At 38.8% G+C, this 21,051-nt stretch overlaps 3 protein-coding genes across 5 annotated transcripts; 2 read left to right on the top strand and 1 right to left on the bottom strand.

Annotated features, from left to right (window-relative positions):
• Positions 1-1,773: 1,773 nt before the first annotated feature.
• On the bottom strand, positions 1,774-6,861 carry hscb (HscB mitochondrial iron-sulfur cluster cochaperone). Its single transcript, XM_035657993.1, has 6 exons — positions 6,390-6,861; positions 6,190-6,286; positions 3,389-3,478; positions 3,068-3,212; positions 2,183-2,230; positions 1,774-2,029 (listed from the first exon to the last, which is right to left on the bottom strand). Exons 1-6 carry the CDS (start codon positions 6,728-6,730, stop codon positions 1,935-1,937), a joined length of 816 nt encoding a protein of 271 aa, XP_035513886.1. The 5' UTR covers positions 6,731-6,861; the 3' UTR covers positions 1,774-1,934.
• A 10-nt stretch (positions 6,862-6,871) lies between these two features.
• Positions 6,872-16,834, top strand: LOC118325355 (volume-regulated anion channel subunit LRRC8A). Of its 3 annotated transcripts, XM_035657992.1 has the most exons (5): positions 6,885-7,018; positions 7,637-7,773; positions 8,002-8,089; positions 9,792-11,910; positions 12,164-16,834. In XM_035657992.1, exons 4-5 carry the CDS (start codon positions 9,799-9,801, stop codon positions 12,437-12,439), a joined length of 2,388 nt encoding a protein of 795 aa, XP_035513885.1. In that variant the 5' UTR covers positions 6,885-7,018; positions 7,637-7,773; positions 8,002-8,089; positions 9,792-9,798; the 3' UTR covers positions 12,440-16,834. The 3 variants fall into 3 exon arrangements, with proteins under 3 accessions (XP_035513884.1, XP_035513885.1, XP_035513883.1); XM_035657991.1 differs by lacking the exon at positions 8,002-8,089 and having other exon boundaries at positions 6,872-7,018; positions 7,649-7,773; XM_035657990.1 differs by lacking the exon at positions 8,002-8,089 and having other exon boundaries at positions 6,886-7,018.
• Positions 16,835-17,660: 826 nt separating this feature from the next.
• Positions 17,661-19,498, top strand: ppil3 (peptidylprolyl isomerase (cyclophilin)-like 3). Its single transcript, XM_035657989.1, has 6 exons — positions 17,661-17,754; positions 17,997-18,071; positions 18,287-18,380; positions 18,482-18,549; positions 18,662-18,780; positions 18,925-19,498. The coding sequence occupies exons 1-6, from the start codon at positions 17,752-17,754 to the stop codon at positions 19,049-19,051; spliced, it is 486 nt and encodes a 161-aa protein (XP_035513882.1). The 5' UTR covers positions 17,661-17,751; the 3' UTR covers positions 19,052-19,498.
• The last annotated feature ends 1,553 nt before the right edge of the window (positions 19,499-21,051 follow it).

The raw sequence follows: 21,051 nt of genomic DNA, 5'->3' as shown, positions 1-21,051 counted from the left end.
TAGGAGGATCTACTGGCATAAATTAAAGATAATATTAATAGGTATGTTTTAATTAGTGTATAATCACCTGGATATAGGAATTGTTGAGTTTTTGTTACCTCAGAATAAGATGTTTTTATCTACAGAGGCTTTGGGTCACCTTCCGTAGGGTCTGCCATGTTTCTACAGTAGCTCAGAATGCCCAAACACTCCCTGTAAATAGGGCCAAACTATTTCCAGTCTTTATGCTAAGCTAAGCAAATCAGCTACTGCCTGTAGTTTCCCATTTAGTGGACAGACACGAGAGTGTTATCGCCATTCACATTTTACTCTCAACATGAAAACTACTGCAGGAAGTAACATAACTACGAGGAATTCCATTTAGTGGTTCATGTAGGCTTGTTCAGAATATCTGAATTAACTCACTGAGCCATGATCAGTATATCTAAGTAAACACTCCTACAGCAGCAGTAACTTGTGTAGTGTGCCTGATGCTGACCTAACTCATTCCAGAAGCTGCATGGTGGTCCTATGTACCTAGTTCATTTTGCCCAGCTTTCCCATCCAAGTCAATTTCACAGCCTGGCTGTGGTGAGTTTTTTTCCCCTTTCGTCTCTTTCAAACTCAATTTCAAAGAGTTCTGGGAGACAGCAGTGGCCTCAGTGTTGGTCGATCAGATTTTCTCATTAATTTAAAGGCGCCGTAGATGCCTTCCGATTACGACATGAATAATAAATAGGCCTGTTAGTCTCCTTCTGGTGGGAGAAGCCCTGTTTAATTCACTGTCTATCCATGTGTATTAAGGGAACTGCTTCTCCAAGGTAAAAAACCGAAACAGCTTCAGACACATGACATTGTTGTTCCAGACTTAATAAACAACCAGTCAGGATGTGTTACAGTGGGATGGGCTGTGGGGCACAGCGAAACAGTGTCAGTGTAAAACCACTAATACACACAAAATGGTGTAGGTTGTGAAGCTAATGTGTGTAATTTTCCATATGATATGTGATCTGATGGTTCACTTTCTGCTATCAGATTAAGTGACATTCTCCATATTTAAGAGTGATTAAACCTGTATCACTTTCTCAGATCAAAATCCTTCATGTGACTGGAGCTTCAATTTTCAAAGTAATTATAGATTATGACAATTATTTTCTATGGTTTTAAGAGAAAAAATGTAAAACTTAACTTAAGGAAATGGATGGATTTACATTCTGATGCAAATTTCAGTTTGCTGCAAGCATAGGGGTGCAGGGTCAGTGTACATCAATTTATGAGCTGGAAATTACACAGATCACAAATCTTTGGCTCATCAAGTGATCATCATTCAGTGGGGCCTTCCTGATTATCATAGCATTAATGCTACATATGAAGCCACCATAAATAATTCAATAGGCTGTCTACCTCAATAAAGGACTTCCTTCTGGTCTCATATCCAGTTTGTACAACATGTTCTGCTCCTCTGCATGATGATTGTCAAGGTGTTATGTCTCCACCTAAAGGTAACCTGAGGAACTGATTGAGAGCCCTGTGTCTGTGTGTGAGTCCCACATGACAAATGCTGAACTGATAGGCAGGATAATCATATAAACACTCTGAGCAGCATTTTAATCAGAGCCTATTATAGATCTCTGTCATATCTAATGATGCATTAGGTACAAGTGGATATGATTAGGCATTTGAAATTAGTGGAATTCATGGGGGATACTGTATGCATCCAATTACACCCTCGTATCTATACAGCTTTAATAAAAAAAATAGCAGATCAAGTACAAATCACCATTAATTCAGTTGTGTATTATGCATTACAAGTAAGTTTTTTTATTATTCAAATTGAACAATAAATTTACATAATCCCAAGATAAATGTACAATAATTTGTGTGCTTCTGTACAAAACTTTTTAAAAGTGACTAAATTTTTAAAAAAAATAAAGGAACACTTAATAGGGGAGAAATTACATGAATTCAGAAAGTTTTTCTTTCACTTTCTCCTGAATGTTTGCATAGTATTTCATTTGGGCAAGCAGTGCTTTGGCAGTTTGAAGCTCTCCTGATAAAAAAAAAAAAAAGAATGCAAAAGAAAGTTCAATCAATGACTCACTGAGTGACTTAAAGGACATGTTTCAGCATAGATCACACAACAAACAAAGGAATGAGTGGGAGGAACAGACAATGTTTCCAATTCAGTGTCTGAATATAATACCTTTAAGCAGGGCAGCGTCTATCTCCTTTGTCAAGTCTGTCAGTTTCCCTGCAAGTGAGGAGACACGGTTAGTTCAACAAACCACATTAGAAAAATCAAAGAAACATAGTTAACAGTTTGATGTGTGCACCAGCTAGCACATGGAGATAATAAAATGTTTTATTTTTAAAATTGGGACACAAATTAAACAGACCATGTATGCATGATTCATTAGTCTGACATTTTCAAATTATGCCAGATCTGTAAGTTAGTAGTTATAATTACTACTACTACTACTACTACTAATAATAATAATAATAATGATAATGATAATGATAATGATAATAATAATCATAATAATGATAATGCTGAATATATTTGTGAAATCATCATTTTTTTAACTATTGGTTTACATTTTTCTGCACTGGCTATTCAATGTATTTACATTCTGTAATTACCTTTCTATATAGTAGTTTTCATTAGTTTTCATGTTAGTGGCGGAGTCCGCCATTTCCACCTTAGATTCAAATTGCCTAACGTTATATATGCAGTTTTTTTGGTTTGCACTGTAAACAGATACACCTGTTGCTCCTTTGTTGAATTTCTAACTGCTCAAGGACTGTTGGCTGTAATATTAAACAACACTTGCTGTTATCATTGTTTACAACTTTAACCCAAAGCATGTCTCAGTCAGTGTGCAGTTCAGTTTTTTTTCTTTCTTATATTGTTTCATTTTATTATTTACTAAAGCGATAGAACTACTAAAAAAAGCTACATATCTGATTTGTCGACACCAATTTACCAGGTACATGCTCCTCCTGTGCTAATTTATGATCAACAAACAGCTCAAATCACTGAACCAGTTCAATTCACTGTTCAATGAATTGAACAGACATATGCATTAACCTTTTGTGTCTCTGCCGATCTTATTGGCTTCTTCTGGAGTATGTGCTTCATCAAGGGCTTCGTTGATCTCCATTAGCTCCATTAGAAACTCAGAATCAGCCCTGGAGTCAGTACCCTCTTCTATACGCATCCCCTTCAGCTCCAGCTGAAACGCAGGATGAAAGATCATTAAACTCCACTCCTCCTATAAATGCATGTCACTATTCTTGACTGTCAGCTGGTGAAGATATTTGTCTGGAACAAGCGATCAGACAGAGAGAGAGCTTGCAGTTATGAAAATAAACTACTCATTAGAAGTTAAGTCAGGGCTTTCAAACTTACCATATAAAGACCACGACTCAAAGGCTTAAGCAGAGTCCTGTATGCTTTGTTCACAAGAGCCGACTGGATTTCTGAATATTCCTGTTCTCTCTGCAAAAGAGGGTTCTGTTAAGTTTGCTTCTAATGATGGAAAGTTCAGTCCATATGCATTCATTAAAAAAGGGAAAGAAAATCTGCATCATTGTGATTTTGACTAACAGATATTCACATTATCCAGGGTAACAAATCAAACAGTCTTGAAAGGTAATAACATCTGAGCTATTTTACACTCGCCATCCCAATCTATACACTGTCAGTTTTACACACCAAATCCTTTGTGATACTGACAATTAGGTGTATGACATACAGCTTCTCTTTTGTACTCGAGCATTTTGGGACCCTTCAAGGGATGCAGGTGTAAGTCTGACACGACAGATGTGGGGAAACATGTCGGGGAGGAAAATATCTTGGAAATGGTTGGCAGATCCGTGTACATTTTGCAGCTATCAGGTCTGTCAGCTCTTGTGAAAATCAATAGTCTCAAGCTCTGGCCCATGGGCCCATCGTGTGGAGCTGTTTCTGTAATAACAACCAGTGCACTAGGAGGCTGCCTCGTAGCCTTGTATAAGTAATGAGTTTTCTATATATGATGAAGACCCCTGAGGCTAGAAGATGTCTAATTAAGAAAAAAATGGCCAGAGGTGCTGATAAATAAAACAGAGTCAGTACAATATTGGACAGGTTGTGTGTGAAGACACCATTTAGGCTACCCCTCCTCTCCCACAGTCTGCTGAATATGAGTTTAGCTTTCATATCATATCATGACAACATTCTGCATTGTGCTTTTCCACCTGAGTGTACAGAATAAATTACGTGCGAAGCAACACACCTCCGCTACTCATAATGCTTATTGTTCTAAACTGCCATGCAATTTTGTTTTTAACGATCCACGCGGGGGACACTGGATAATGTGAACATTTTGTCAACTGTTTACTACTTTGTAACATAATCTATAAACACATTCCACTTTGAAATGGTCAGATGCATTGAGGCAGGTCTTGTTTTGTTCTGTGATATTTTTAAAGCTGCACTAGTTGAGGTTTTTATGTAAAATATAGGCCTACCTGTCTCACCAGCCTAACTGTGCTTTGGGCTGCATGTGATTGATGAAGTACATCAAACCTATTTTTCCACACAAAATTCTGGTGCACTTGTCTGCCTATAAGCAGTGAGAAATCAAAGGTGAAGAAGAAGAGAACACCAAATGTATTTCCTCAAGAGCAGTGAGTGAGTGCTTCATCCAAGTGGACAAACCAATATTAGATCTATTTCCTGTCGTTTTCCTTTCCTATCATCACCATGATTTTGCTGTGTGCATTTTACTGAGGAAATTATATATAATTTCTTAAAAGGGCACTCAAAGCAGCGGAAGCTGAGATATCTTTTATTCCCTAGTATGGATCAAGCTCTCAACCCACATCATCTGTTTTGCACATACCGTATATAGTATGTCTTTATGCTTGTATACATATATGTCTGTCTTTGTGACCATAATGCAACTTGATAGCACCTTTCGTTACACCCTTCCTGCTAGGTAAACAGCCGTGTCCTCCACTCCCCAGTTTGTAACAGGCTTTCTGTTATTTGTGGTCATAGCCTAAACTGAAATAACCCTGATGACATCACAATGTCATTAAGTTATTTTCTCTGACTCGACAAAGCTGCTCCAGAGCCATAGAAGACATTATACAACGGTACTCCAGACAACTTGTAATTAAGTAAACTCAATGGAGCACCCCTTAAAATTACAGTTCAGTTAACAGGTGCTCTTTTCTGTCGGCTGGAGTCACTAACATTTTATTTTTCTTGGCAAAATATATGTTTACATGCATTTTCTGAGAATTTAAAAACAAAATGGTTAATGGATTAATCAAGAGATCTAGATTAGTTTTCCCCTATATTTTCATTTTTCCGGTAAAAATAACTTAAAAAAAAAAGAAAAAACTCTGCAAGTTAATTCAGCTCTTAATATGAGAAATTGACTTTAACTTTCACTTATTAACTTGTAATCACTTTCACACACTTAAAATGTACCATTAAATCAGTTCTTTATTCATCTCACACCTTTGGCCTCTCATGTTTGTGCAAAAGTTTTAATATTACATATCCTTTATTATTTAAATTGGGGTAATTCACCTTCATTTCTTTTTCCTCCTTTTAGATTTTTAAAATACAATGTACAGCATTTTATAATAGACCTTTTACACAGTAGACATCTTGACATGTCAGGAAAAGGACAGATATAATAAACAGTATAATAGTATTGTGCATGCTGGATTACTGGCCACCATTAATATCATTAGATACACCTGTGCTTTTCCTGATAAGCCCAAATATCACTTACCATACTATAAAAAAAATGTATATGAAGCTGTTAGTACTCTATATTATTACTAGATTTTCCAATTGACTTCCCTCCTCCATTTCTTAAATTAATGCTCTATCATCTTCTCACCGAACGTGCTTGCCTTGACCTTGTTTATACTGTATATGCAAAGCTGCCTTATGAGGGCCTAAATTTGTCAATGTCTTTTAACAAACCCATCTTTCAACTTGGCCTGGAGTTATTCCCTTGGCCAACTCACAATGAATCATACTAACAAAACAAAAATGCACAGTCATGTGGCCTAATAGGGACTCGGGGTCAAACCCAACTTCTTGTGTCACACTTGTACTAATAGATAGGACAGCCTCAGCTGACTCACAAACCATGTCACTCAACTGATCTCTATTTAAAACCCCTCTTACAACCCCCTCCCTACCACAGATTTCTGGCTGAAGTTGTCTGGATGTAGAGAGCGCTGGAGCTGCAAGTATCTTTTCTGCAGCTTTTGTGTGTCCAGTGTGAATGTGCAGTCACTGAAAAGAGGCAACACATGGTCACGTGAAACGTTTTGCTCACAGACTGCATTCATAAATAAAATGTCTGTGAGTAACATAGTGGATAGAGGAAGATACTCACCAATCCATAATTTTAAAGTAGGATGTCCCTTCATCAGGGGGCTGGACTACTTTGCATGACATGCAGAAAAATGCAGGTGTTTTGCCCAGAGGCTGTTTGCAATTCCAGCAGCTCACTTTGACTTGACCTGTGCAGTAGTACCTGGGTGAACTGACTCGATCTGTGTAGTAAATAATCTTTCTTTCCTTTCCCAAGTTCGTGTTGCTGTGCCATATGTCCTTCTTGGGGAAGCAGGTAGACATACAATGTGCTGAACATGTAAAAGCTTCATAAACACAGAGTCGGTTCGTCAGCAGTGCCCGAGGTGAGCACACAATCCGCAAATAGCTCAATGACAACATCTCTGAAGCTAAAACACACTATTTGACGCTGTCGTGGGATCAATCCAAAACACAGGCTCTTCTCCTTACAGTAAAAACATGAACACCTCTCCTCCAGAAAGGCAGAGGAAGAGCTCTCTTCCTCTATGTTTGTGAAAAGGCGCCACAGTGCCGCTCGTCGTCCCGGCTGTACAATGACTCTCCCCGAGGTGATGGAAAAAACAACAGCTAGCAACAGTGAACGCATTTTTTTTTAGCAACTATTTATACTAAAGTAGAGTTGGATGTGACCGCAGCACGCCAAACTTTGTAAGTTAAACCCCATATCAGTTTTAATAGGTGTTAGCAACGTGTCGCTGTCGTATTAACTTCAGTTTGCCAGGATGTTAAGTTAAACTTCCGATAACAGGGAGAGCCGGGTGCTAGCTAGGTTAGCCCACTGGCTAACAGCAGCCTAGCTCAGTTTTAATAGCAGAAATTGTGCTTCTTTGTGGTCGCTGCTGATAAGTAGCTTGCTGTCAGATATCACTATACCCCCCCAAATTCAGTGTGTCACGTTATTTTATGGCATAGAGATAGAAATAGTAATAATAACACCCGGTTTTAACGTTTGTAGAGAAGCGCTTGCTCAGCCACCTAGCCAGATGACAAAGACATCCCATGCTAATGTTACGAGCGGTGGCTTGATGGATAGTCGGGTCCTCCATCGAAATAAACACATGTATCTGACAACACTACTCACATCTAGCACGATATATTGCGCACACTAAAGTGCGAGCCGTAAAGGCACACGTTGTTTATCGTTAAATGTTGTAGTTTAGACATAACTTGTATCACTAATACGCATGTAAGTTAGGCAACTTTAGGTGTATCTGTCACTTCCTGAGTTTGCTTGAAGGAAGTTGAAACCACATTTTCATCTCTCAGTATCCTTGTCAGGTCTTCTGTTCAACCCCATGGCGATGAGAGAGGCAATGGTCCATGAAGAGTTTTGGACACACGAAGAGTGGCTTGTCCACCAGGGTCATCACCAGGCACTGGAGCACAGATAACACCTGAAACTGGTGAGTATTTGAGTTACTGGGTGCAGTTGTGTGCTGCTACACTAGCTACCCAGCCCAGGATACTTCACTAAAATAGTGCAAAAGTTTTCTCTGAACTGGGGCCAGTTTAAAAATGCTTATTTGGCTCAAGGATCAGACTAGGCGTCTTGACTCCTCGCCTTTGCAGTTTCCTAACAAAGTAGAAACTCTGATGAATGCCAACTCCCGACTCTTGTTGTGTATGTGTAGGTGTGTGTTTTTCGGGGCGGTGGGGGTGCGAAAGGTGGCGGTGGAGTATTCCAGAGAGACACTGGTTGGAGACAGCAGCTTCTGTAAGGTAAACAGGATCTCCTCCTGAAGGTCAAGGGAGGTGCTTCTCAAGGCCCCCACAGACAATACTGTGGATATTATTAACGGAAATGGCTAAGAATAGAGAGCAGCGGAGCGAGGTGGCTCCTCTGGCGGTCCTGTTGTTTGGGTTAAACAAGCCAAAACGGAACATCATCTTTAGAAGAGTGACTTCTCAAGCTTAAATGCTGGGTGTGTCCCACTCACACAAGGCTAGAGGTTGATTTGGATTGGCTTTATCTCGCTCTGATGTACAGCAGCGGGCGAAGGAGTGGTTGTGGATTCCTTTTGACTTTTTATGTATGGAGTTATTGTGCTTTACAGGTTTGGATTTGTAAGTACAACAATTTTTCAAGTGCGTTAAGTACATTTTTATCTACCCATACACACAAATTATGTTATATTATTTAGTTACATTTCATAACAACTTGGTATACTGGGTCTTGCTGCATGTGATGCAGATGTGAGGTTGCATGGATACATAAAAGATTTACTTTTAATTAGGGGTGGACGATGTGGATAAAATCCTCTGTCACGGTATGTGCAATTTTATTCCCTTAATCATAACACAACATTTCCTGGAACATAAATTAAATATTGCTAATCGATTAAATAACCACCCAGAATTGTGTGGTGTGGGCTAATGGAGCAAATGAAATACCTGGCTAACCTAACAGTGTGTGCAGTGTTCAAGGATAGGTGCTGCGGTATAAACGGTATTGCGAAATGTCTGATGCTTGACAAGTAAAATATGTCTCATTGTGTGTCTGTGTATATATACATATGTTGCCCACCTCTAGCCCTAGTTAGTATTGATACTCTGGGTAAGTATCAGCACCATTACTAACACATAGGGTATTGGCCAGTAATTACTGATTTATGTTACTGTTTCTTTATCACTGTTGTTATTGTGTAACAGTGCAATTTTACAAACTTTTTTCAACTTTTCTTAATTTCCCTTTGAAGTATCAGAGTGAAATAGGTGTCAGAATGAGCATCAGAAGAGAAAACGTGGAATCATTACATCCCTGCTGATAACGCTGCTCTCCCAATGAAAATCAGGCGCATAGGTTTTGCTTGATTAAGCCTCTTAAATCTGAGATGATGGTTCTGTTAATTTACTCATTTATTATGTTTATAGCTTCAAGGCAGCGGCGTCATTGCCTGTATGACATTTCTTTTTCTTTAACAACCCATTAATTATTCACCTAAATCGTGTAGGGACTAAATTAAAATGCAGACAAATGAACTTAGTATTTTATTGATGGCTGGCTTGCCATTTGGCCAAAGCACTTGAAATGCTATGTCCAGTATGAGACCCCCTTTGAAAGCAAGATTAATCGAGTCTGCTTAACAATAGTTAAATCAATAACATGGCAGCCCACGCAGTAAAGTCAATCAGGCAATTCTTTTTCACAAGTGGGAATCTCTCTTTCATTAGTCATGGCAGCCTTCAAATTAACCGTCTGCAAAGTTCTGATGTATGACCTTGTTAGTTGCAGTTCTGGTATTGATTTGTCGTCTTGGTATTGTGTTGTGGTTCAGGTAAAGGCTATTCAGGCATTAGAGAGAAGAACATTTAGATTTTGTAGAAAGCCAAATCTTTAGTGTTTTTATGTTTGACAAGGCCATGCAATTCAGTACATCACCGTACTTATGATTCTGACTCAACTTTATTTTTTTTTCCACAGATAAACCATGATCCCCATCACTGAGCTGCGGTACTTCGTAGACACACAGCCAGCGTACCGCATCCTGAAACCATGGTGGGATGTGTTCACCGACTACATCTCCATTGTTATGCTTATGATTTCTGTGTTTGGGGGGACACTGCAGGTCACCCAGGACAAGATGATATGCCTGCCCTGCAAATGGGTGGTCAATCAGACCTGCAAGAAGAACTTCAATTCTACCCTCGCCACTTCATTGTTCCTGGAGCCCAAAGGGATCCAGTATGATCTAGACCGCCACCAGTACAACTATGTGGATGCTGTGTGCTATGAGAATAGATTGCACTGGTTTGCCAAGTATTTTCCTTACCTAGTATTACTTCACACCCTTATTTTCCTAGCTTGCAGCAACTTTTGGTTCAAGTTCCCACGGACTAGTTCCAAACTAGAGCACTTTGTATCCATCTTGCTGAAATGCTTCGACTCTCCATGGACTACTAGGGCGCTGTCAGAGACTGTGGTCGAAGAGAGTGACCCAAAACCAATGAAAATGAACGGCTCGATGGACCACAAGGCGTCTGTTATCAGTGAGGACGTTGAAGCAAGCGTTCCTATGCTTCAGAGAACAAAGACACGCTTTGAGCAGGGCATTGTGGATAGAACAGAAACAGGGGTTTTGGACAAGAAAGAGGGTGAACAGGCAAAAGCCCTGTTTGAGAAAGTGAAGAAGTTTCGTATACACGTTGAGGAGGGAGACATTGTGTACAGACTGTACATCCGTCAGACTATCATCAAAGTCATCAAGTTTATTTTCATAATCTGCTATACAGGGTATTACGTGCACGATATTCAATTCAGTGTTGACTGCTCGGTAAATATAGAGAGTCTGACAGGTTACAGCGTGTACCGGTGTGCTCACCCGCTGGCTACACTTTTTAAAATCTTAGCCTGTTTCTACATTAGCTTAGTAGTGGTGTATGGTTTGATCTGCATGTACACACTTTGCTGGATGCTTCGGCGCTCTCTAAAGAAGTACTCCTTTGAGTCGATCCGAGAAGAGAGCAGCTACAGTGACATACCCGATGTGAAGAATGACTTCGCATTCATGATGCACATGATCGATCAGTATGACCCTCTGTACTCTAAACGCTTCGCTGTGTTCCTCTCCGAAGTGAGCGAAAACAAGCTGAGGCAGCTCAACCTCAACAACGAGTGGACACTGGACAAGCTCAGGCAGAGGATTACCAAGAACTCTCAGGAGAAGTTGGAGTTGCACCTTTTCATGCTGAGCGGCATTCCAGACACAGTATTTGACCTGATGGAGCTGGAGGTTCTTAAACTGGAGCTTATCCCCGACGTAACCATCCCCCCAATCATTGCCCAGCTGGTCAACTTGCGAGAGATGTGGCTTTACCACACGCCAGCCAAAATCGAAGCTCCCGCGCTGGCTTTTTTGCGTGAGAACTTGAAGTCTCTGCACATCAAGTTCACTGACATCAAAGAGATCCCTTTATGGATCTACAGTTTGAAGAATCTTAGTGAACTCCATCTGACAGGGAATCTGAGTGCGGAGAACAACCGTTACATTGTCATTGATGGGCTCCGGGAGCTCAAGAGGCTCAAAGTTCTTCGTCTGAAGAGCAATCTGACCAAGCTACCTCAGGTGGTGACAGATGTGGGCATGCACCTCCAGAAGCTTTCCATCAATAATGAAGGCACTAAGCTGATGGTGCTCAACAGCCTGAAGAAGATGGTGAACCTGACAGAACTGGAGCTCATTCGCTGTGATCTAGAGCGCATACCGCACTCAATCTTCAGCTTGCACAACTTGCAGGAGATTGACCTGAAGGACAACAACCTGAAGACCATCGAAGAGATCATCAGCTTCCAGCACCTTCATCGGCTAGTCTGCCTTAAGCTCTGGTACAACCAGATCGCCTATATTCCCATCCAGATTGGAACACTGACCAACTTGGAGAAACTGTACCTGAACAGAAACAAGATTGAGAAGATCCCCAGCCAGTTGTTTTATTGCCGCAAGCTGCGCTTCCTGGACCTGAGCCATAACAACCTAACGTATATCCCTACAGACATTGGCTTCCTCCAGAATCTTCAGTATCTGGCAGTTACAGCCAACAGGGTTAGTACCTAAATAATCACTATTTTTCATTCATTTAATTCTTTGTTGATTGTACATTGCTTTTTTTATCCTTAATGGTTTGTTTAACCGATGGGACTAAAGATTTGGGTAAATATATATTGTGGTGAGCATCCTCCAATGTCTAGGTTTTGTGCAACAATCTGTCTGCTGCTGAAAACATTTTAAAGTTATAAATTCTAATATCTCTCTGTTTTTATCCCATCACAACACCCTCCCCCTCCTCGAAATCCAGATTGAGAGCCTGCCTAATGAGCTGTTCCAGTGCAAGAAGCTTCGCACTTTGAACTTGGGGAACAATTGCTTGCAGTCTCTCCCATCGCGGTTTGGAGAGCTGACCGGGCTGACACAGCTAGAGTTGAGAGGAAACCGTCTGGAGTGTCTGCCCGTGGAGCTAGGCGAGTGCCGCCAGCTAAAGAGAACCGGTCTCATTGTGGAGGAGGACCTCTTCAACACCCTGCCCACGGAGGTCAAGGAACAGTTATGGAAAGTTGACAAAGAACAAGCTTGAACAGGTCTGTGGCTGTGAGTGAGAACAGATACTGACCAACTGGGCCCCGACACCGGAGGGAATGCTTGTACTGTTCCAGATGGCCTGTTGAAGCAGGCAGTAGTCCCGCTGCAGTGTACTGCCAGTAAGGTTGGGTATCAAGAACCAGGGCCAGTGTGGCAGAACCAGAACACTGATTTGGGGTTGTTCTCTTAACTCTTAAATGTTTATTTTCCTTCCTTTTACAAAACACTTCTCATGCCTTCTCATTATAACCCAGTAATTATATTTTAGGCAATAATGTAGCAGTGTCATTGTGATCAGCAGCGTGTTTACATTTCATGCTTCTAAGTTATGGTGGAGAAGTTTAAGTATGCAGAACTGTGGGCCCATCTTTGCTGAAGATAGAAAAAGAAAGAAGAAAAATATCCACTGTTCACAATTACTATAACATCAGTTCTAATCAAGATCAAATAGTTCACTATTGTTCAGTTTTACAAACAAGATAGCAATGTGGTCTCTAAGATGTCTCCTCCTTAATTCCTGTGTATGGATCGTGTAACTGCAACCACCATTTGCTTGCTTAACTAACTAACTAACTAACTACTAACTTCCAGTCATAATATGCAAAGGAATTAATCATGAAAGCATGACGGACAAGAGTAACTGTCTTAATTTATTTTCTTCAGCAAGAAATATGCAGATGTTCACTCAATATTTGACAAATCCTATGGTTATGTCACCAAATGTCGTATTTGTAAATAGGGAATGAGAAATACCACAAACTGCACAGTCCTGTTATTCTTCTTCTGCTGTAGAGCGATGATCACGGCCTTCTAACATTTGCTCGGTTTGAAACGGATTAAAAAATCATGAAAGTATGACGTGAGATCACAAATCAGGGACTAACTAATGATGAGTAATGTCCAGAAAGTTTCTGGATTCTGAGATCCTTGTGCCTGAGAGGGTCATTGATGAGACTGTTAGTAGTGCATGTGCTGCAGAGGCGGTGGAGTTGTCTTTTGTTGGCCTTGAGTCTTGGTTAGCAGTGGAACGTGGTGTTAGACCAGAGGGTGCCATCCTTACGTGGAGCCAGTTCTGTGAGTGCAGTGTGGGGAAGAGTTGTGTGTTTGACCTCTCAGTCTCAGTCTCTAATGCTTGAGAAAAAGCAATTATTCTTCTAAATGCCACTCAGTGGACTAGTATTACAAGACACCACCCACATACAATTACATTAGTGGAAAATCTTATCAGCGAGCAGATACCCAGCCCTTACTGCCAGTATACTATTCAGTGGGAATTCAAATCTATTTCATGGTCATGCTGCATCCACTTTGTTTGTTTGGACACAAAGCAAAATGAACAAAATGCTGAAAAGGTTTTGAATGAGATGAGTCATGTCTGTGTCAAAATAATTAAAACTTTATACAGGACACACAGCATTGACATCTAAATGCAGCCTTGAAATATCGGTAATATGTCTGCAACAAACGTAACGCGTACCTGAAACTCTGCGTATAATTTGGATGTGAAGCACTGGACTTGTGTCCTGATAGCTGAGCGTCGTTGTCTGCAACTAACAAGTAAAACAACCAGACAATATAAATCTGTTTTCTAAGCGCCTGGCCTCGTGTTCATTTCAGTTTATTATAACATTGTATTATTAATATGATGTTTCTACCTTGATAAGGTGAGATTACAGCCATCCTTAATTTAACACTATTAATTGCTATATAAGATCCATTAAGGTGAATATGTACTTTAATCTGAGTTTTTTTATGTTAAAGAAAACATTGCAATAAGGTCCAAAATGGCCATTTTTGAAATTATATCGTCGTAAAATTTTAAATTTTTGCTTTTACTCCAAGGTTAAAGCTTTTTTAGAAACAAAAAAGCATCATTCCATTTAATGAAAAAATAATTGTAATTCCTACAAATTTATTTGTCATTAGCACGAAAGATTTAAGAGGCACTTTTGAAAAGAGCCATGGCTTTCAGGTCAGTTGCCTTAACTTTAATTCACTACACCTGTCTTCTGTACCGTTCTGTTGTTTTTGTTAGGGCATCTGTGGAGAACAAATGATCGTACTGTTGACTGTGTTTTGATGCAGATAAATGTCTTTAAAGCTGCACTAGACTACCCAGCCCCAGACGATAATGGGAGGAACGGGAGAGTTTTGTCCTTTTTGTTTTATATTTTGCTCTAATGCTTCATGTCATCACTTCTGTTGACCTTTCACAAGTGAGCATACTTGACTCCAGTTCTCAATTCGGGCCATTAAAACATACATATGGTGTCTCAGATGTGATTAATAAGACATAGTTTTCTGTTGTAGCCTCATTTTGTAACATTGGCTGTGCTAACATTAGTTTTACATTAAATTCTACCCTAGTGCAGCTTTAACTCTCTGTAACAGTGTTCCTGTGCACTGCTGACAACTTATGTAGAGTTTAAAAGTCTGAAGGGCATAAACATTGTGAATTTGATGATCCAATATTGTTTCTACAAGTCTTATTTGTAAAAATGATCTAGAAATGTAGCATTTGGGTTTAGATTTTAGTTATTGAAGTGACACTGTCATTTTGGGAATGAACGTGTTTTTAGTTTTTTAATATTATTTTGTGATGGATTTGTTTGTTTGTGTAGGAGTTTTGTATGCCAGATACACTTGGCTAATGGAAACCCATCCTTGTCAGGGGGCTAAAACGACAAAAAGCAAGAAAAAGAAATCTTAAAGTCAAAATTATAATTTCAACTTTCTAAATTGGATCTATGAGGAAGTTTCTTGACTTGTCACCTCACAGCATGCAGGTCCTGTGTTCACACCCACTGGGCCGTAAACGTTTTGTCTTAGTCCCTCATAATGGTTTCATAGTTTCTCTTTCCGTTTTTTCTCCCCCTGCCGTAAATGGGCCTCCATACTTTTCTGGTCAGGTCATCTAATTGTTTAGTTCTCTGGTTTCAAAGTGTGTTCATTTGTAAAGTAGCGTTGAATACTTTTTTGCCTGAGAGTGACTTTTCTGCACTTGTGTTTGCCACAATAAGCAGCACGATGCTAAAAAAAAAAAAAGTGGAATTCAAGATCAATGCACAGCTCTGACACAGCACAACACACAATAGGGGTTCTTGTGTTTTCCCCGAGACAAAAAAAAAAATCAGTTTATGTTTTAATAAACCTAACTGCAAAGAAAACTTGGACAGTAGCAATATACAGTACAATAACTGGGTTGAAAAGCATAGGAATAGTTGAAGCTATGTACACTTATTTCAGTAACATGTTTAACTATGCTATATTGTGCAATATTGCTTTTATTTAAACTATGTAAAGGTTAGTAGTAGTGTAGTTTTCTAATGTGCATGGGCATTCTTTTTGTCGCGTTCATTTTACCAAGGTGATGGTGAAAATTTCAAGTAGATTAGAGGAGATTTTTCAACCTAGAAAATGCTTTTTGCACTACAGCACCTCTCCCACACGTTACATTTAGGTAAATGCAAATAATGGTATACAGCTTAATGTATACAACACATGTTTTCTGGTATGGGAAGGTTCAACTGAATGACTGCCAGCCTTGAGATTAAAGTGCTGTTAGATTTAGTATTTAAGTTTAAAAACTGCTCATGGAAGAATATATTGATTTTGGTCTTTTACCTTTAAGTCCCAACTGGAGCATTTGAAATGACATCCAGAGCACCTCAGCAATACACCACCGATTAAGACAATCAACTAATCTAATTAAGAGTGACATCAGAAATCCTTTTGTCAAATTCTGAAGCGTTGCAGTGAGCACCGCAAGTAGATGGTCAGTACATTATAAAAATACGTTGTGTCGGTTGCTAGTAAAGTGGTTTCAGTAAATTAGCATTTTGTTTCATAGTTAATCTTCTCTTCCTTTGCATTTCCCCTCTTTTTTTTCATTTTGTCTGTTATTTTTTCATTTTGACAGCTATTAGTATTATATAACTATACATTTCTCAGGAAGCCAGCTAGTACTCACTTCTTTTTTGAGTTGATTGCCTATTTTTTTATTACACCTGGTATTTTTATTAATTTAAACAGTTGTTTTATACAGTTACAGTTTTATATGCATTTCTATACATTATTTTCTAGTTTGGTGTATTTAATATTGACTGCTGGTTTAAAACAAAATGTGTTTTGTGTTTTTAAAGAAACCACTTGGTTTAACCTTGATTCTGCGTTTTTCGTCAGTGACCATGTATAAACTGAGCTGTGTTGTTTCAGAATTGTGTCTTCATTGTGATTAGCACAGATAAAGTGTGTGTATGAGTGTTATCTGTGAGTGTGTATGTTGGCATCATGAGACTTGATGTTCATCTTGGTTCTTTCTCCTCTTAAAATAATTATGTTTGGGTACAAATCTCTCTCTTTTTCTTTTTTTTTTTCAAATGTTTCCCAACTCAAATCCAAATTATAGGTGATGTACAGATTTGGCTTCATGCAGTGTTTGGTTGCCAAAAGTATTTCATTAATAAGGAAATCAGTATTGACATGAATGATGTGACAGTATTCTGTTTGAACATGTGTCCCATCCTCTCCTGCACACCATCCACTAGAGGTGAAATAAAATAAAATAGACTTGGTCGATCAAATTAGTCTTGGTTTGTGTTGGGTTTCAATGTTGTATTTCGGTGTTGGGCAGAGAACCTGTCGACTGCGCAGGTACTATATAAGATATTAGTCTCTGTGTAGGTAGTAATAATTCAGAAGTTATTAGGAAGTAACCTTTAATGAAACATTAAAAGCAGGTAAGCTGGTTATAGGACAATCTTTAAACTAGGCCACCGACAATTAAACAGCTGCCATTGTTAAAGTATATTTGAACACAAAACTAGATTATCTCCTGAAGGTTTGTGCGTCACTATAGCACAATATCAACTGACATGATGAGGACCTTTAAGTTGCTTTACTACCTGATGATGTTTAAATTAATGGATTTAATCAAATTACCCAGTGACAAATCTGGTAATACTGTAGCAGAAAAAAAACATTTTAAAGATGGTTTACATTGCACAGAGAATGGAAAAATGAACTCCCCATAATCTGTCCGTGTCTCAACAACATCTCATGTGTAAAATCTAATTTACTGCTGTTCTTATGTACATATATACTGTTACATATACATATATATATCCACGATATTTGTAAATAACTGAATGATTGGCACAGTATAATGGGAACAAATACGCAGACCTATGTCACTTGGGTGTTGCCATGTACGACTGTAAATTCCTTCCGGAACCATTGAGCACTGAACTACTGTTCCTAGACGGACATGTTTCTCCGACACGCTTGTTCACAGACGCGACGTTTGAAATGGTAAAATACATTGTTAATATTTCTATAAGCTATCAGTCGACATGTGAGTCAAACAATGTTTTAATAAGCTGTTAACTATTACGGTTGTGTGACAGTCCACAGAGGAACCTTTAGAAAGAGAACTAGCGTATGTTTGCAGTCGGAGCAACAAGCTAAGCTAAGAAGGAAACTAATGACTGACCAATGCTGTGCCTCTAAAAGTGAACGTTTAATAATGTGTTTTTCTTCTGTAATGTTTGCAGGCTGTTACCCTTCACACAGATCTAGGAGAAATTAAAATTGAATTGTTTTGTGAGCGCTCACCGAAATCCTGTGAGGTGAGTTAACTGTTGTGCTGCTGGTTCCCATTCATTTCAGATCGGGGATGAAATAAGTTGTATTTCTGCTTTTATATAATGTGATTATTTTTGCCTTGCAGTTTTAATGTCTGGGTTAGAGTCAGCAGGAAGTGTTGCAGTAGTAATAATACTACTGTTTGGAAAAGCCTGAACACAGCTGCTCACATTGTTTCCCATCTTTTTATTCCTTGCAGAACTTCCTTGCGTTGTGTGCCAGTGGCTTCTACAACGGCTGCATCTTCCACCGAAATATTAAAGGTTTCATGGTTCAGACTGGAGATCCTACGGGTACGCGCCGTGGCTGTTGCACCTGCTGCTCTTAAGCACTGAAATGTGGCAATCTACATCCTCACTTCCTGTTTGTTGTTGTTGTTTTGATTAAACCACAGGCACGGGTAAAGGAGGAACAAGTATATGGGGTCGCAAGTTTGAAGATGAGTACAGTGAGCACCTAAAAGTGAGTACAAGCTTCACGGCCTATGTCAGGAAGAAGTTTTCGCCTAGTATATCATCAGGGGAGCCGTCTTTAACGCGTGTTTGTCTTCTTTCTCTGCCTTCTTTTGTTTCAGCACAATGTGAGAGGAGTGGTCTCGATGGCAAACAATGGCCCCAACACAAATGGCTCCCAGTTTTTCTTCACATATGCCAAACAGCCCCATCTGGACATGAAGTACACCGTGTTTGGAAAGTACGTAACATTCGGGGATGATGGGGATATAAGAGAGAGAGAGAGAGAGAGAGAGAGAGGGAGATGCTATGAAACATTTTGTTATTGATTGATCAGACTATAATTAATAGGTGCAGCTGACCTTGTACTCTGTTCAACCTGTAGGATCATCGATGGCCTGGAAACTCTGGATGAACTGGAGAAGCTGCCCGTCAATGAAAAGACGTTCCGGCCACTGACTGAAACCCGGATAAAGGATGTGACCATTCACGCCAACCCTTTTGCCGGATAGACGATTTTCTCTTTAAAACACGCAGATAGACGTTTAACACAGGCTGTTTCCAATAGGCCAGTTGATACAGTGTATAATAGCTTGCCAAAGTTAAAGTGGATAACTTGTCAGAGGCTGTAAATTGGAGGGAGAGCACCTAGACCTTAACAATGAACAGGACACTGCGTCTGAAACTGTAAATGCTGAGTTTTCTTAAAAAGATTATGTTTTTATCCCAGCAGTTTTATAAAGGTATGACTCAGAATTTAAATGTCATTTGTCACCTTAATCTCTGTCCGTGGAGTGGTGTGTGCTTATGAATTTTGGTTTGACGTGACAAAGTATCTGTAATGGAGAAGTATAGGTTATTATTCACCTATTTATCTTCATGCATTCACTGTTTGGTCCAAAAGCAGAACACATCCCCATGACCTTCCCACTGTTTTGTAATAAATAAAACTTTTGTAATTAATATATTCTGTTTTGTAGCATTAATTCAAAACAGTGTCTGTGTGCAAAAGTGCATATTAAATGTCTCCACTTTAAATGACAAGATACTGAATGTGTGGCTGGAGGTCTAGAGTGGTTCCCAACCTTTTTCTATCATTAACTAAACTGACAGTCTCTAACTAAAATACATATTTTATGGATATTCCATAACAGTGCAGAACTAAAGGTGCACACAAACACTGCAGGAAGCTTGTGTAAAATGAACGATTTGGATGAATTATGAGCAGATTATTTCTCATGAATATTGCACCAGAGATTAGCTTTCGTAGTATATTTTTATACAATTGTTTGTATCATTATATATCATACATCATACAGACTTAATAGGCTTAATTTTTTTCAAATGCAGTGTTTTCTTCTCCCTGATGCTTGTTCTATTAGTTCTTAGGTCGTTATAACTGCATACTTATTTTTAAATGTAGGATGATGGGATATTCAAGATTCAAGATTCAAGAAGCTTTATTTATCCCGAGGGAAATTACTGTGCAACAGTTGCAATACAAAGGTGGGAAAGTAATACAGGGTTAGAGTAAAAATAAGCTAACATAAAAATAAAGTTAAATAAATAAATACAATAATAATAACAGGCTATATTAAAATAAATAAAATTAATAAATGTGAAAAATGAAAAAAAAAAATGAAATTAAACGATAAAAAATAAAGAAACGTGCAATTTAGAAGAATACATAATCGAAAATGAAATAAGGTACAAAAATATAAGTGATAGGAGTGATTTGGATAACGAGTGGTAAAAAACAAAACAAAGGTAAAGTAAAAATAATAAAAGTGATGAAGCTGAAATTTGATAAGGAAAGTGTATAATAATTATAATTTAATTCATATTAAAAGATATTATTACAATAAAATAAGAAAGACAGACAACAAATAAAGATTTGAAGAAAATTGTGGGGCGTCGAACAAAAAGTTGGAAACAAAAAAACAATAAATATCGTAAAATTAATGTATGTCCTGGACAAGAAAACGTGATTGTATGTAATCTTACGCTGAACTAAAAAAATCACGACTTAGTAATGATCTAAGTACCAACGAATGCCAGTCCACAATACCATAGTGGAGAGAAGAGTGTCAACGTGGCTGTGGTTCGGCACGGACTATAACCTTAAAACTTAAAGTAATGAAAAGGTTAAAGCATGGGAGACGATTATTTTAAAGTAAGTTTAATATACAATGCAAGAAGCTGGACCGCGGTTTGGATTACATAATGCTGTCTAGTTGTATGAAGTAAGTAAGAAGCACTGTTGTTGTATATATAGGTGTGTGGGACAAATTGAAAAATAAAAGCTGTGTGTGAGTGTGGTGTGCCAGGCGTGTGTGTAGGTTGTAGGTTGTTCAATACAAACAATAAAAAGGAGGAAGGTGGACCTGATAAGGGGGACAGATAAAAGGATCGGGCAGGAAACAGAGTATGTTTAGACCAAAACTGGAGCATGCTGACATGGATCATGGAAGAAGAGTGGAATATAAACTATAAAAAAAAAAAAAAAAGGGAC

The sequence above is a fragment of the Morone saxatilis genome, unplaced genomic scaffold, assembly GCF_004916995.1.
Source record: "Morone saxatilis isolate NCDOM2014 unplaced genomic scaffold, NCSU_SB_2.0 Contig16, whole genome shotgun sequence".
Taxonomy (NCBI): Eukaryota; Metazoa; Chordata; class Actinopteri; family Moronidae; genus Morone; species Morone saxatilis.
This window is presented reverse-complemented; position numbering and strand designations above follow the sequence as displayed.